The sequence below is a fragment of the Chaetodon auriga genome, chromosome 19 (assembly GCF_051107435.1).
Source record: "Chaetodon auriga isolate fChaAug3 chromosome 19, fChaAug3.hap1, whole genome shotgun sequence".
NCBI lineage: Eukaryota > Metazoa > Chordata > Actinopteri > Chaetodontiformes > Chaetodontidae > Chaetodon > Chaetodon auriga.
The window spans coordinates 11,241,578-11,256,661 of NC_135092.1; the positions used below are offsets into that span (position 1 = coordinate 11,241,578).

Here is a 15,084-nt window from a genome sequence, read left to right on the forward strand (position 1 = left end):
CGTGGGGTGCATGTCAAAGGCTTTCCAAAATCCCTCACGTCTTTACGTTGTTCCCTTTTCAAAACAAACAAACAAACAAACAAACAAACAAACAAACAAAAAAAAACCCCTTGGTGTCCTTTCCTCGTTTTCATCTCAAGCTCTTCAGGGCGAGGATGGAAACGAGGACAAGGAGACCAGAGAAGGTCAAGCAAATACTTCCTTTAGGTTCAGCTCAGACAGAGGAAAGCTGGAGTCGTCACACAGGTTTGTCACTTCTGGCTAATTGTGCAGGTGAAGTCGTGGGTCGGGGCACCAATCTTTCACAAAACAGTCTCGCTGACCAAACAACGAACCGAAAGACGGTTTAGGTCCTCGTGAGTTCCTCCGCTGTCCCGCACCCTTTTTGTACTGAATCCATGCTCCTTCAAGTCTGTGGTTATCTGCAGGTATTCAAGTCTTTGCATTCTGGATGCCAGGCAGCCTGCTCTCCGCATCCCACCCAGCAGTGTCCCCCAGCGACACATCTGGCTTGACGGACCGGGGTGGACAGGCGCGCTTGTTTGACACACCTGTGTGGGCGGGGCTTGTGTGGCTATGAAGGGCGGTTTCAAGTTTCCAAATAGACCTGGTTACTGGGTTTGTGCCTCTCTGTGTTTGCTGAGGTAGCGAGAGGAGTTGCCGGGGAGATTGCAGGAGGGATGGATGGAGTGGTGCTGTGTGTGTGTGTGTGTGTGTGTGTGTGTGTGTGTGTGTGTGTGTGTGTGTGTGTGGCGTGCATAAGTCTGTTTTAGAGATTTCAAAGAGCAGAGTGGTTTTGGGAATACAAGGTGTATGTATGTTTAAACATGTTGGCATTGGAGTGTGTATGGCTATTACTTTATATGCGTTGGTGTACATGGGGACGAGGTCCTGCATTCTGCTATCCTGGTCACACAATATTGTCTTCTTTTCTGTATCTGTATGTGTGTATTTGTGTGTGTGTCAATGTGTGCATGTAGTGGTCAGCCTGGTCATCACAATTTGAGTTTCCCTGACAGTATGGAGCTGTAAAGCTCCTCGTCCAGCTGTATGTAGCGCCCTCTGCTGGAATCCAGTAAGTACAGTCTGTCTGACACCGTTCTGGGGTCAAAGCCTTCCCGACGCATATCTGCCTTCTGAAACTTAAACGTTCCTGAGAAAGAGACAGAGAGATTGTGTGGGTATTTCATTCTGCTGGTTCATTCATTCACGTTAGCTCCTGAGCTCCCCAGCTTTGGACTGATTCTTTAAAAGTGCCGTGAGCAGAGCGTGTTACCTGTCTTGTTGACCTCTGGAAGGAAGCGGAGGAACACGGGTCTGGCGTACGGAGGGAGCGCCTTCTCCACGTCCTTCACAAACTTCTCCAGGTCAGTGGAGTGAGACGGATCAGCGATGGCTGCCATTCCAGCCTTCCCCTCTGATCCTGTGCACACAGAAAGGGGCATGTCAGAGAATTCACTCTGAGGGGGTTTAATGTCAGGCGGATGCTTGTATTTGTGCATCGAGGCCATGAATGAACCTCACTTGTACACTCCCCCTTCATATGCTGCTCGTGCATATACTGCTAGTTTGTTATTCCTGTTGTGTCAGTGATAACTCTGTGGCGGAAAACCTCTTTCATATGTTGCCTGCTGTGAGCTGCCAGACTTGTGTATCTTCTGTTATGTGCCAAATTGCCACTGTAATGAGAAATTAATTTCCCCCGTTGGGGATTAATAAAGTTATCTAACCCAATCGCAGTGCCTGGAAAGTGGCGCCTGTGATCTGTGCAGCCTGGAGAGCCTCAGCGCCAGCTCAGCTTTATATGGGATGACATTTCAAATTCAAGTAATTAATTTCATGTCACTATCAGTCAAGAGTAAACCAAGATACTGCAGCTGTAATATCTATGGCACTAAACACAGTACGATGACCCTGTATTCTCAAATATTCAGCATGTTTTTATTTACCTGGTACCTCCACTCCATAAACTACGACATCCTTCATGTCTAACAGCCTGCTGAGAATTCCCTCCACCTCGGTCGTTGAGACGTTCTCTCCTTTCCAGCGGAAAGTGTCCCCCGTGCGGTCCTTGAAGTACATGTAGCCATTCTCATCCATGATCAGCACATCACCTGATAAGAACAGGGCGACAGATCATATTCATTCAGTTAGACAGCAAGGAATATGGTCAATAACTTAACATATATATGTGTGTGTGTGTGTGTGTGTGTGTGTGTGTGTGTGAGAGTGACTAACCAGAGAGATAGGCACTGTCTCCCTTCTCAAAGACACTGTGAGCAATCTTCTTGGTGGTTGCTGACTGGTTGACATAACCATCAAACCTCCGAAGGGGGTCGTTCTGAATGATCCTGCCGACTAGCTGGCCAGACTCGCCTATGGAGAGAGAGAGAGAGAGAGAGAGAGAGAGAGAGAGGGAGAGAGAGAGAGAAAGTGGACTGTTTGAGCTGCCTTGTTGTGAACCTATTAAGCCTTTATATCAAGAGAAATAACGGCAGTACACCCAGAGTGGTGCTTTCTGATAGATGTATGAGCTTTATGCACTGTACATGGATGATGAGTCTTCAGAATGCACATTCTAATTAACATATAGGGCTGTGTCCTGTCCTTTAATATTAAATAATAATAATAATATAGTAGCTAGCCCGCTAATTTAATATTACCAATAAGCTGAAAGACTAATGTGCACGATAAAAATGGCTCGATTCATGGACAAGTCCAGCTTTTCTTTATACTGATAATCAAGCATGATGTGGAATGTAGTATTATATGAGCAGCTGTGTGTACTTGTGAGGTCTTTTTCTGCTTTTCGCCACCACTCTGCATGCATATTTAGGCTTAGCAGGCGTAAAGTAGATGTTTAATATGTGTATACAGCAAACCTACCAGCTTTACTGGGAATACAGACGCCATCAGGTCCTCTAATGAGTTCCATGGTCTCTTCATCAACCCTCACCAGTCTGATGGGGTAGATGAAGGGCAGAATCCGACTGTTGAAGCCACACGCTCCAACCTAGAGGACATACAGAAAAGAATAACGACCACAAAGCTTTAAGTGAGGAGAGGAAAATGAAAGGCAGACCAATTCCAACCGGCCAAAAAGCTGCAGTGCTGCATGCTGTGTTGTTTTGTTGAGAAGCTACCAAAATGGAGAAAACAACACACTTAGAGAATCACACAGTGCTTCACACGAAGAGGATTTTAGAGCAGTACAGGAAGTAGTAGATTTCAGAAGCAGCCAATCTGGATAAAAAAGAGAGGACTGAACACAGTCTCACCTTGTTGTCGAAGTTGCCCAGGCTGCAGTTGCACTCTGTGGCTCCGTAGAACTCTGCAATCTGCGGGATATTGAAGCGTTGCATGAACTCTACCCATATGGACTGGCGCAGGCCGTTGCCCAGCGCCATGCGCACCTGATGCTGTTTCTCCGTTTGCCGAACTGGCTGGTTCAGCAGGTATCTGCAGATCTCACCTATGTACTGCACAATCTGGAGGAGAATGAAGCATAGCGAGAAAGAAAAAACAGTTTAGTGAGGGAGAACAGAGAGAAGAAAAGACTAATTACTGAGTTACTGCCAATCTTACAATCATGAAAAGGGATTGAAAGAGATTAACTGGGGAATAACACTAAATCTTGAGATATATCTTTTCAGCAGTGCTGCGAGACAGTGGTGTGCTACTCTGCCTGCTAAATCTGCGGCAGTGATCTCTAATCTACGTTATGCTTACAGTGCAGTTGTATTTGACACAGTCTTCCCAGAAACGCGAGGCAGAGAACTTCTTTCTGATAACTACAGTCATGCCGTGTATTAAACACTGGCCCACTCCCACAATGTTACCTGGAGACAAAGAAACAGGGGTTGTCAGGGTCATAGAATGCTGGCCTCAACACGGAAATATACAAGCAACAACATGCAACCTTTTCTTTCTTTAAAATATAACATATTATACCCGATCCTGTTCGTCTGTGGCATTATAAGCACACACCCTTCATTTATCTGAACTTGGCTTCTTAGAGTTGTTTGCAGCAGAAGAGGTCAAAAGGCAAGAGTGTGTGCCAGAAAAGACCCATTAGTGCCAGTTTTTTGTGTTCTATTGGCTTTATACACCCTCAGGATGGACGCTGTGTCAAGCTAGAGAGGTCATCAAGATCAACATTCGGAGGAATTTAATTGACTGAAGGGACTGAATTTGGACATACTGAGGAAAAGTCATATATTAAATCTAGTTTTACCTGCAGAGTGGTAGAGTGGAAGGCAATCATACAACACGTCATGTGATGTCATCTTAAAGCCATAAAATACCAAGGCTGCCATGCGGTAAAACCTGAAAACCACGAAGCACAGGAGGAGGAAGTAAAAGGAGTCAGAACCAAGCCAAAAAGACTGATGTATTTCTCTTCTGTTCTCTTCTAACAGTGTTCATGCTACACATGAAAGATGCGGGGATCAACAAAGCAAGCAGCTGCAATTCCTGTGTGTCTGTTCGTTAGCGGCACGGCTCCTTCCTACCTGCTGTGCACAACAATAGCAGCTTTAGGCATCCCAGTGGTTCCTGACGTGTAGATGTAGAACAGGCGATCTGAAACAGACAGGGGGAGTGAGATAACACACATATCAACAGCTCAATGTGCTGCGACTGTGACCGCCATGCGCATAAAAATGAGGGCTCTGTCATGTTTAAGTGTGCACTCTCCTTTTCAAACAAACATGTTGCCGAACGCTCACTTCTGATCAGCTGTGCAGGAGCGCGAATGCCTGGCTTTGAGCCTTAATTACAGGCGTATTCATGGCTTTGATTGCGAGCTCATTTTGAGTCACAGCACTGAAGGATGGAGGCAAAATGAAGCAGAATCCCTTTTTAAAGATTGTGAAAATTGGACGATTAGCTCTCCATTTTTCTCAAGGATACAGTGTGATGTGTAAGCAAAGCGGCATCCAGACGTATACAAATTAGCTCCAGATCCAGTCGAGAGGTCACAATCAAGCACTTGTGTTTAGATTTGGCTTTCCTGCTCTCAACTGATTTTATCTGTAATAAACTCCAACCACTCCTTAACAGAAGAAACAGCTCTGCCATACAGCCAGAGAAGTGGCAGCAGCACAAAGGTACTCACTGGCATTCACTCTGCACAACATACCGTATGTGTACATACACATCTGTCATCACCTCTGACTGTCCTGTCTGATCTGATCCTGATGCATTCTGGTTGCCATCTGTCCAGATAACCAGAGACGCGTTTTGCCAAGTATGAACATGTGCAAAGGTCGCAGGTTTTATTGCTACAACAGCCTGTGCAGCCGTCAGTGATTACATGTAGCGATGAAGAGCGAAGCTGAGTCAGCAGATGGGACCTGATTCTGAATAAGAGCTGACCAATTAGCTGCGTGGATACAATGAAAACAGTTAGTTTTCCTCATCTGAACCGAGGCTCTTATGGCAGAGGGTGTCGTATGCTGTACGGATGATAAAGTCCTCTGAGGCAAATTTGAGCTACATAAATAAAATTTACATGACTTGATGATTATTACTGTGGATTCTACATGCCTACATTCAGTGCCGACTGTATGAAATAACAATGCAGAGATATTACTCATGACATTTCAGTGCAGAATGAGCGTTTCATTTTTCGGAATGATTGAGCGATGTGCTTTATTTTGACTGTGAGTCATTGCTGGGCTCCTTAAGCATTACTCTCCTCTTGTCAGGTGGTCTGTGCTGCCAGACAGATCAGTCAATGCAAACAAATGACTTTTTCACACTGCTATGTTGCTTTTGTGCAGGTCGGTGCTGAAGTGCTGTTTGCCCATTTCTTATTACACCTCAGAAAATGTCCCTTGAAACGACTCCCACAAGCGTCAATAAAACGGCATTTTGTTGAATGAACCGCTTAGAAGCGATCACGTTGTTGGGAAACTGATCTGGGGCACGATGTTCTCACCTGTGAAACAGCACTGTGGCATGGTCGGCTGATGAGACGGGGCAGCATCCACCAGGGGTTCTAGGCACTCGGTTCCCTGTGGGACTCGTTTGGGGTCCCAGTCTCCACTACAAAACAACTGCACTGTCTTCCCCATTGAATTGTGGATCTCACACATCGCTATGAGAGTAAGAAAAACAGTACATTTGATTAATGTCACTGTCCCAAATTGCACGTGGCCAGACTTTTAAACATCACACAACTGGAATAGTTTGTATTATGAAGGACAGAGAGAGGGAGGCACGGTGGAGCAATAACAGATGAGGAAGAAAGGAGGCATGGGGCTCGGAAAAAGGGGACAGAGTAGGTTAAAATAACTTTGGGTGCAATATGACAAAAGAGCTGGAAAGTATCTGTGCGGGCCATAACAAATTGAAACATCTCATATTTTCCCCTAAAATAAGACAGTGTTTCTGGATTTAAAGGCCTGATGTCATGCTGGCTCAGGACTAAAGCCTTCTGGCTCGACTTGGGCCTGCTCAGTGGCAAAGATGCTGTGTTTCCAATTACTTAAAGGCATAAAACACGTGACATAAAGCAAGTCCGGGATCCAATACAAAGGCTGTTCCATCAGTCCCAGGACGAACAGCTCAAAACTCACTCACTCACTCTTTATAGCTGTTGAGATCAGGGCTTTTCAGATTGGGCAGGGACCCAGAAAAGGGTCATGAGGAGATTGAAATAGATCCCTAATTTATGTTTGACCATTCTACTGAGCTCCTGCAATTTTAGATTATTCCTGCCTCCCGAGTTGAAGCAATATGAGCCATGTTTAATAATACACTGCAGGTTAGCAGATCAGACCATAGATAATAAGTTCTATTTGGCTCCTCAAAATACTCCTAAACACACAAATGATCAGGTAATAGATGATTTAAATCTTATTGCCTGCCAAGTAAAGTCACAAATGAGCGGTTGCTTGGCAACTAATTTATTCTATCCATTAGTCAATAAGTATTCCTCCCATTTAATACTGGTCTTGACTTTATATTGGTAACAGAGATACTTCATTGTTTTATATGCTTTAATTATTAGCCATGAAAAGTACTGATCTAATTAACAATGTTGCTAATTCATAAAAGCAGTATGTGACTAAGCGGGGCTGGTTTGATCTCAGCTGTGCTGCTGTTTTAGTTTTTTTCCTGTAGTTTATCGTTAATCAGTGAACCAACTGACCAACTCAGACCTTGAACGCAGCAGATCGAACAATTCCCTCTTCATCACGTCTTCCCTTCTTTCCGTTCATCAGCCATTCAGAGCTCCGCTGACTGACATCCAGGAGACACCTCCTCCAAAACCCATCTAACTTTTATGGCCTGTGTTGTTTTCTCCCTGCACCACTTACTGCTCTCATCACAGAGGAAGCATAACAACACTCATCAGCACAAGTCAAAGCTGTGCAGCCTGCAAAGCCAGCTGAGACAAACCTCTGATTTTTGACATTTGACAACATGTCCTTCAGATGCTTCGCTAACCTCTCCTCATCCTCCATCCTCTCTGCTCTTACCGTCAGTCAGCTCCGAGCCAAACACCACAGCCTTGGCATTTGAGATGGTGACACAGTGGACCAAGGCATCCAGTCTCAGATTAAAGTTGATCAGAGCGGCCTCCACTCCGATCTTGGCCATGCCCAGCCAGAGGCCCACGTACTCGGACCTGTTCTCCATGAAAAGGGCCACCACATCACCTTCCTGAGGAGAGGGACAACCAGAGGAGGGGCTTGTCAAACTAGGTAGAGCATCTCTTACGTTTTTTTTTCCTAATTCTTTATTATTATTAATATTTTGTTTCGCAGACCTACCTTGAAACCCAGTTTCAGCAGCAGGTTAGCCACTCTGTTGGAGTAATCATCCAGCTGTCGGAAGGTCCACCTCTCGCCAGTCCCCTCGAAGATCAGCGCCGTTTTGTCCCCGTAGCGCTGAACCGTTTCAGCAAAGATCTTGGGAATAGTGTTCTTCTCTCTAAGGTGGCGTCTGACATTCATCTTCACCTTTAGTAACACAATCGCTGCACTGAAAGAGCAAGAGACAATATCATTAAAGAAGGAAAGACAGCCAGTGAACTTTTCCTGGAATGACTCTAAAAGGCCATTTAGCCTTTGATGTAAAAGCCAATCTAGCTCATCTAAAACACCATGGCATTTGTTTTGCATGTTTTAGCCCATTAACTACAAATGGCACATACTTTCATTACTGCTCGCCTTTTTCTAAGTTCAGAACCTTTCTGTTTGGCAGCAAACTTTCCAAAACAGTCAATATTCGCAACTGTTTGCAAGCAACAATAACAGGACTTTCACAAAAGTATGAAGCCAGTTGACTTTTCTATTTTATGAAATTGCAGCTCAGTGTGTCTCAGTAAGTCTCTGATGGTGATTTTCACACAGGCAGTGACAACCAGTAATATGAAGTGTGCATTATTTGAGGCTAAATGGATACTAAATGCTCACATTCAGTTGACCGATTGGATCATTTAGTACCTTATATAAAACATTATGACAGAGGTGGCTCAGTGGGTCCACGGGCAAAGTCTCTCCCTTGATTATTTACACTGAGAGTGCAAAGATACAGATAAAAGCCCTTTTTCTGAGCGCTATATGATCAGATTAGATCTTAGATTAAATTCTATTGCCATTGTGCAGAGCTCTGAGACAACAAAATGCAGTTCAGCATCTAACATGAAGTGCAAAAAGCAGCTAAGTGCTGAGCAATGTAAATATGTACAGAGATATATAAATGTCAGTGAGGGGTGGGAAGAAAAAGACAAAGTCGATGAAATGAATGCACTCAGACATATACAGTGTGTGCAGCAGTTAAGTGTAATGTCAATAGTAACCCCTTACACACAGAATGAACAGCTGGATATGAATACACTATAAGTCAGGTATGTACAGCAGAGACAGTAGTGTAAATATGAATGCACTATGGGGCAGATATATACACTGTGCACAGTTGTATAATTATGTATTGGTATCTGAGACTCCTAAGACCCGAACTCTTACATGGTATGCATTTTTAATTTCTCTTTGCTATTTGGGCTGACTGGGACCTGATGAGTGTAAAAACAAAGAATTATCAGTATATTACTATTATTCAAGCATTGTAATATAATATAATATAATATAATATAATAATTAACAGTATAATGTCCTCGTATGTGGACAACAGGCCTTTGTAGAGCAATATTTAGCATTGTGGTCTAGACAACCCAAAATGTGATGTCAACATATGTGGACACCAGGTCCTAGGAGGTTAATAGTGCAGGTGAGTGTGTGTGCAGTAGCATGGCAACGCTATGTGAGTGTCAACCCAGGTAAGGTTCAGCCAGCGGCAGCTACTCATTAATAAAGCATTATAAAATTCCACTGAACCAAGTTACTTTGCGGCTATGTTGTGGTGCTGATGTTGTTTGCCATTGCACAGGGGATGAGTTTCATGTTGGTCGATAACCATCACTAACTGCTGCACGGTCGTTTCTGTCATGTCATAAATACACTTGACCACAATAAAGCTGTTCAGAGGTCGTTCTGTCGCAACACACGAGCTACATACACAGCTCTGTGTACTCTGTACGCTGTGCCATCCATTTCTTGAGTGGTATTACTTTTTGATCTGATCTGATTAAATCCTATGATTTGAGATACAGGTTTCTTTGATAACCATCGTTCATGGAATTTGATATTAGCAGCAAACTGAACTGCACCATTAAAAAGAAGAAGAAAACATGCTTACAAGCAACTCTAGCAAACACAGATGCTTTACGCCTACGAAAACAACCAGCGACTATCTCTGGAATTTGCAGGGACCAAAATATGTATACTGGAGGTTGGTTTAGTTTACAAAGGAATTAAGACGTGAACCGTAGTGCTTCTTACAACGTAAACATCTAAGCCTTGTCACAGTGCGTTACGCAACAGGAATTTACGAGTCACTGTGGAAAAGTCATGCTTTGACAGGGTCGGATAAAATTAAATTTTAACCTTGGGGCTTCACACACCGTCACTACAAAGACGAATAATGACAGCATTATCAGAACTGGAGCACATGTAACAACAGGTCTAAAGAGGAACAGGACTTAGCAGTGGCATGGTGTTAATGGCTGCTGAGGAAAAAAAAGGAAGTCAGCCACGACCCAACTACCATGGTAACCCTTAACTGTAAATACTGGCTTTAGATAAGATAGTTAAAAGATCTTCACCTCCCCCATTCTCTCTATTGTCCTTTGTGTGAAATACTACATGCCATGTCACAAAGTTTTGAAACGACAGGAATACGCAGCCGGTTGCTCACGCTGGCTGTAAAACTGGAGCCTGCGGAGGAAGAGCCTCGGGCCCTGTGCTGATTTCCGCAAAGCTTATTTCAAAAGGTGACAGCCTACAGTTCTGCAGGGCTAAAGACATGGCGCCAATTCACTGGCATGTTCCTCCAAACAACAACGAAGAAAAAAGAAAAAGAAAAAAAAAAAAAAATCACACTAGTGCATCACTGCAATGAATTGCATGACGTCCTCCTGATGTGTCATTCTGATGGAGGTTTGTGTGAAACATGAGCCGATGCGTGGTTTTAATAATTAACTTACACATTAATGGGTATCACTAGGAGTCGATATTATTGTTTATCACATATCATGAAGATAAATGTTAACTCTGATTTATATCCCTGCCCTGTCTACATGTACATCTTTACCGTTGTCCTTCTCTGACTTGCGGCACAATTTTCATGTCCACTACTTTGTGCTCAAATGGTAAATGCGGACCACTTCATGCCAAAGGTCTGATTTTTCTGACTTCAAATAACTTCACTTTGACTGCTGACATACCTGCCGGTGTTTGGACAGTGACATCTTTTATTGCTTTGGCTGTGCATCCAGTGGATTTGATAGGGAGACTTTCAGCTGCTCTCACGTCCATATTGAGTGAAGACTGTAGGAACCACAGCCCTTTTTATAACGCCCTTTTTATATTAACGGTGCAGTGACACAATGATAACCCTAACCCAATCTGGATGTTTACATGCTCATATAAAAGCTGAAAGTCAGCACTTTACCCCCACAGTCATTGTTTCACTTCAGGTCCACTGTTCTGAAATGTAGAGCCAAAACCATAAAAGATCTGTCACTGTCAAATCACTTACAGACTGCACCACATATTGGTGGTGTCTCCCTTTGTTGGCAGTAACATAAGACCTCTCTGGCTGAAAAATAGAAACTAATCAAAAGCAACAATTTTGCTTGGAGGAGCATGAAAAAACATTCAGGTCAAGGTCTAGGTTTTCTAGATGTAACACTGGAATCATGCAACCATGCTTACTTTAAGTCTCTGCTAATCGTTTTGGCAAAGACCTGCACGAATCTCCATCCTCCGCTTCCCAGGTAGAAGATCAGGATGGCCGGGACAACCTGGTACCAGGGCAAGCCCACCAGCAGCCTCAGCACAAACAGCAGGGCCGTGCAGCACGCTAGACGCATCATCCTGGAAGAATGCACACACGTAGAAACAGATGCAGATAATGGCTGCAGCAACTAAGCACAAACATTTCAGACCAAACATGACTCCAGTGGGAGAAAGGTTATATGTGGTTTAAGAAAGAAAAAAAAAAGATCTCAAAGCTGCATCTTCACAATGGCGCACAAGCCACTTAAGAATGTTATCCATCATGATTTTGTTTACACATCCTGAGCCCATTTCTATGACTCAGCTCTGCTACACTGAGAGGTCACCCAACCAGTCATACACCACATGATATCATCTTGTAAGAAATGTGTGGTCATGTGCACATGAGTGTAATAGTTTTTTGTGGATCAAAGGGAAGAAATCCTTGAGTTTTCTTTCCTCTGGCCGTTGAATAAAGCCCTGGGCTGCTGGGACCTTGGGAAAACCCTAACTCAAAGCAGATCTGCCATAGTGACAGCTGAGTGCAGCAGAGGACAGCCTGTGTTGACGCTGGTGTTCAGTGCCACCAGATAGCTCGGAAGATGACCCTAAAGCAGTGAAGGATAGGTTTACATGACTGCTTATTATCTATTCATTAGCCCATGCAGAAAAACCCTGCAGGGTTGCTATTTGTTTACCATTAACCGGGCATTTTATGGAAGGTAACTGTTTTAAGCCCATCTTCTAGAGCCAAGACGCTGACTAGGCATTTCTCCGCCTCCCTGCATGTGGCTGAAACAGCGATGATGTCTATATTATTGCAATTCAACAAGTCTGCTGCTATTTAAGACGCAGACGGACGCTCCGTGCTGCAAGACAGCTTGTTGTGCACGTTACATTTTCGCTGAATGACCGACATGATGGGATGTGTCACGTCAAGGAAAGAAATGCACAAAGAGGGCAGTAGCAACTTCAGAGCAGGGGAAAAAAGCTTCATCATTCGCTGCTGCTGCTGCTGCTGCTACTGCTGTTGTTGCTACACCCGGAAATTTAAAAGGCGCGGAGCATCATATTGCGGTAGTTGATGTGGGTACTATAGAGAGGCTCAACCCACTGGCGGTGAGACTACGCCTCAGCCATGTGCGCTTGCACACAGGGCCTTCAGCCTTCAGACACGGTTGGACCACATTTATCGGGCTAACCTGATGTATGTTATCATGGCAAGAGGCGCGCCTGGCATGCAGGATGCGCAGCGTATTGCGCGCATCGGCTTAAGCGAGGAAGCGGATGGACAGTGTGGCAGCAGCCTCTTTCAGGCTGAAGGGACATGCTGAATATGCTGTCCACGTTCACGTGAATTATCTTTCATGAACCGACAGCTGCCGTGTCTTTAAAGTGTCGAGCCACCTCTCGAGTCCCGTTAGCGGCTCGATCGCTCACAAGGTTGCCAGAGGACAACAGAGTCGCCAGCCGGGACTCTTTCTCCTGGCGAATAGCCGGAGCCGTCCGTGAAGTTGAGCATCGCGGGGGCGCACGGTCAGCTTGGGCTGTGGCTGGGGTGATCGTAATTTTTTTTTTTCTGCTATTCTTTCTCCCTTTGCTTACATACCTTGCACCTCGTCCACACCGTCACAGCATGTAGGTGCGCAGAAAATCCCAGACGTGAAACTCGTTGTGTGCGATTCCGCCTTGATCGGCTTATAGGCTAGCCTGGTCGCCCCCTCCGCTCCTCACTGCCGCTCGGCTTGGCTGACAGAGGCTCACAGGAACGCACAGAGAGACGGACACACGCACCGGGATCCCCTCCTGTTGTAAATACAACAACGAGCCGCTGCTCCTCTCCTCTTTCCTCCGGTGGGTCGGCCGTCAAATTCGCCTGAGTGTGCGCGTCGACTTTGACCCCGCGATCATCATCCGTTCATTGTCATAATCATCGCTATCATTTCTGGGTTCATTGTAGCCGATGAGCTCGCTAGCAAGCGTAATTCAAATGACCTTATAATTTTCTTAGCTGCGCCCGCCCACCGCCGTCAGCGTCCCATCAGTGTGTTAGGAATAAGCGCTGACGGACGGGTGTCTGCGCCAATCGAGGAGGACGATTTTTTCAACATCCCATCCGGCAGGGGCGGGGTTTGCGGCACTGGTGGAGAGGAAATGCGGTGCGGCCCCCTGCCTGCTCGCCGACAGACAACGAAGCCAGCACGCGCAGCAGTTTTCACCCGGCAGTGTGCAGGCCCTGATGCTGAACGTGGAATGAGCCGTGTGCGCTCCCGTAGAGTCCGCCTCGGCCCGTCCGTTCATCCACAGCCATGAGTTCAGGAGCGAGGAATGAGGAAGAAGACGGTGTCAAACAATAGGCTGTGCTCTCATGTCCCACTGTGGGTCAAGACCTACATGAAAAACCTGTCGGCCTTCATCCTGCAGGTCTTCACCGCAATCAAACGCGACAGCAGCTGCTTGCCTGGCTTGAAAACTGTACTAAAAACTCCCAGAAGCGTTTCGATCAAACGGATCAAATCTTCAGCCGCCAAATCACCACCACAAAGCAGAACAAGCCATGTAGAGCCACAAGCACATTTATCACTCAGGTGACTGATCTGCACGATTGAGAGTGTAGCTGCAACGATTAATCTATCATTCGATTAGTTGTCAGCTTTGAAATTAAGTGCCTGCTATGGTCATTATCGCTGATTTAAGCAAGAAGGAAAAATTCTCAGATTGCAGCCTCTTAATGTGAATAGTTGCTGGTTTCTTTACTGCTCTATGACAATAAACTGAATATGGGCTTTGGGACACACCGAGTGTCATTTTTCAACATTTTCTGACATTTTATAGGGCAAAACAACTAAATGATTGACTGAGTAACTAATAATAACAGTTAGGTCCAGCCGTAAAGTCAAAGTCAGTCAAACATGCTGATACTTCCACATCAGGGACAGAGCATGTCTCTATGAAAAGGCCAAAAACATCAAGGTCAATATTATAGAGGCGCACATTAAATCCAACACACTAGAATTTGAATCAAATTGAATCAAATAGGCAAGTTCACCTGAGCGACTGGCCACAATTTGTTCTGATATCTACACAAGGAAAGACAAACAAAAGGAAGAGCATGCTGCCTCTGTTGCCTCCTGGTCAGCGCAGCAAGCAAGATCCCATAGAACTTCAAATTAGGAGAAGGTGGTGGAACTGCACAGACCACACACTCACAAGACAAAATAAATCAATCGGCAATAAGGCACCAAGAGAAACCGAGGAAGACCTACACCCACCTGGAGGAGAAGCACAGACCGAGAGATTAAGGCTGACGGGCCGTCATGGCAGCAAGTGGACTGAAAGGTACAAGAGCAGAGAGGATGGAGGGCTTTAGTCGATGGCCTATGTAAGGAATACAAAGACACCTTCACCGAAGACCTCTGCAATGAAAAAAGGATAATGTGAGGAATTCAGCACAAGCTCTTGTTCAAAGTATCCAACATGTAAGGAAGTGTAGTTTGTGGCCATGGTGCCACCCACAGCTGCGCCTTTCAACTGCAAATGAAGAGAATATTTCTACCTGAAAATATTTTGTCAGGACCACTTTGTTTCATTCTTTAATACAGGCAATCTTGGGATCCATGTCTGAACGAGAGGACTGAATGTCAGCCAAAGTGAGTGCATCAACAGGAGAGGGATTGATTCAGTTAATGGAAGCTTCCTCTGCATAATACAATACTCTCCCGTCGGGAAAAGAACT

At 45.0% G+C, this 15,084-nt stretch overlaps 1 protein-coding gene across 1 annotated transcript; it reads right to left on the reverse strand.

The window, feature by feature from the left end:
* Positions 1–855: 855 nt before the first annotated feature.
* slc27a4 (solute carrier family 27 member 4) lies at positions 856–13,398 on the reverse strand. The gene is made up of 14 exons (XM_076757889.1): positions 12,958–13,398; positions 11,286–11,447; positions 7,782–7,992; positions 7,488–7,671; positions 5,942–6,100; positions 4,512–4,581; positions 4,235–4,326; positions 3,730–3,839; positions 3,279–3,488; positions 2,887–3,013; positions 2,239–2,376; positions 1,950–2,114; positions 1,277–1,423; positions 856–1,153 (listed from the first exon to the last, which is right to left on the reverse strand). The coding sequence occupies exons 2-14, from the start codon at positions 11,444–11,446 to the stop codon at positions 996–998; spliced, it is 1,932 nt and encodes a 643-aa protein (XP_076614004.1). The 5' UTR covers position 11,447; positions 12,958–13,398; the 3' UTR covers positions 856–995.
* Positions 13,399–15,084: the final 1,686 nt, after the last annotated feature.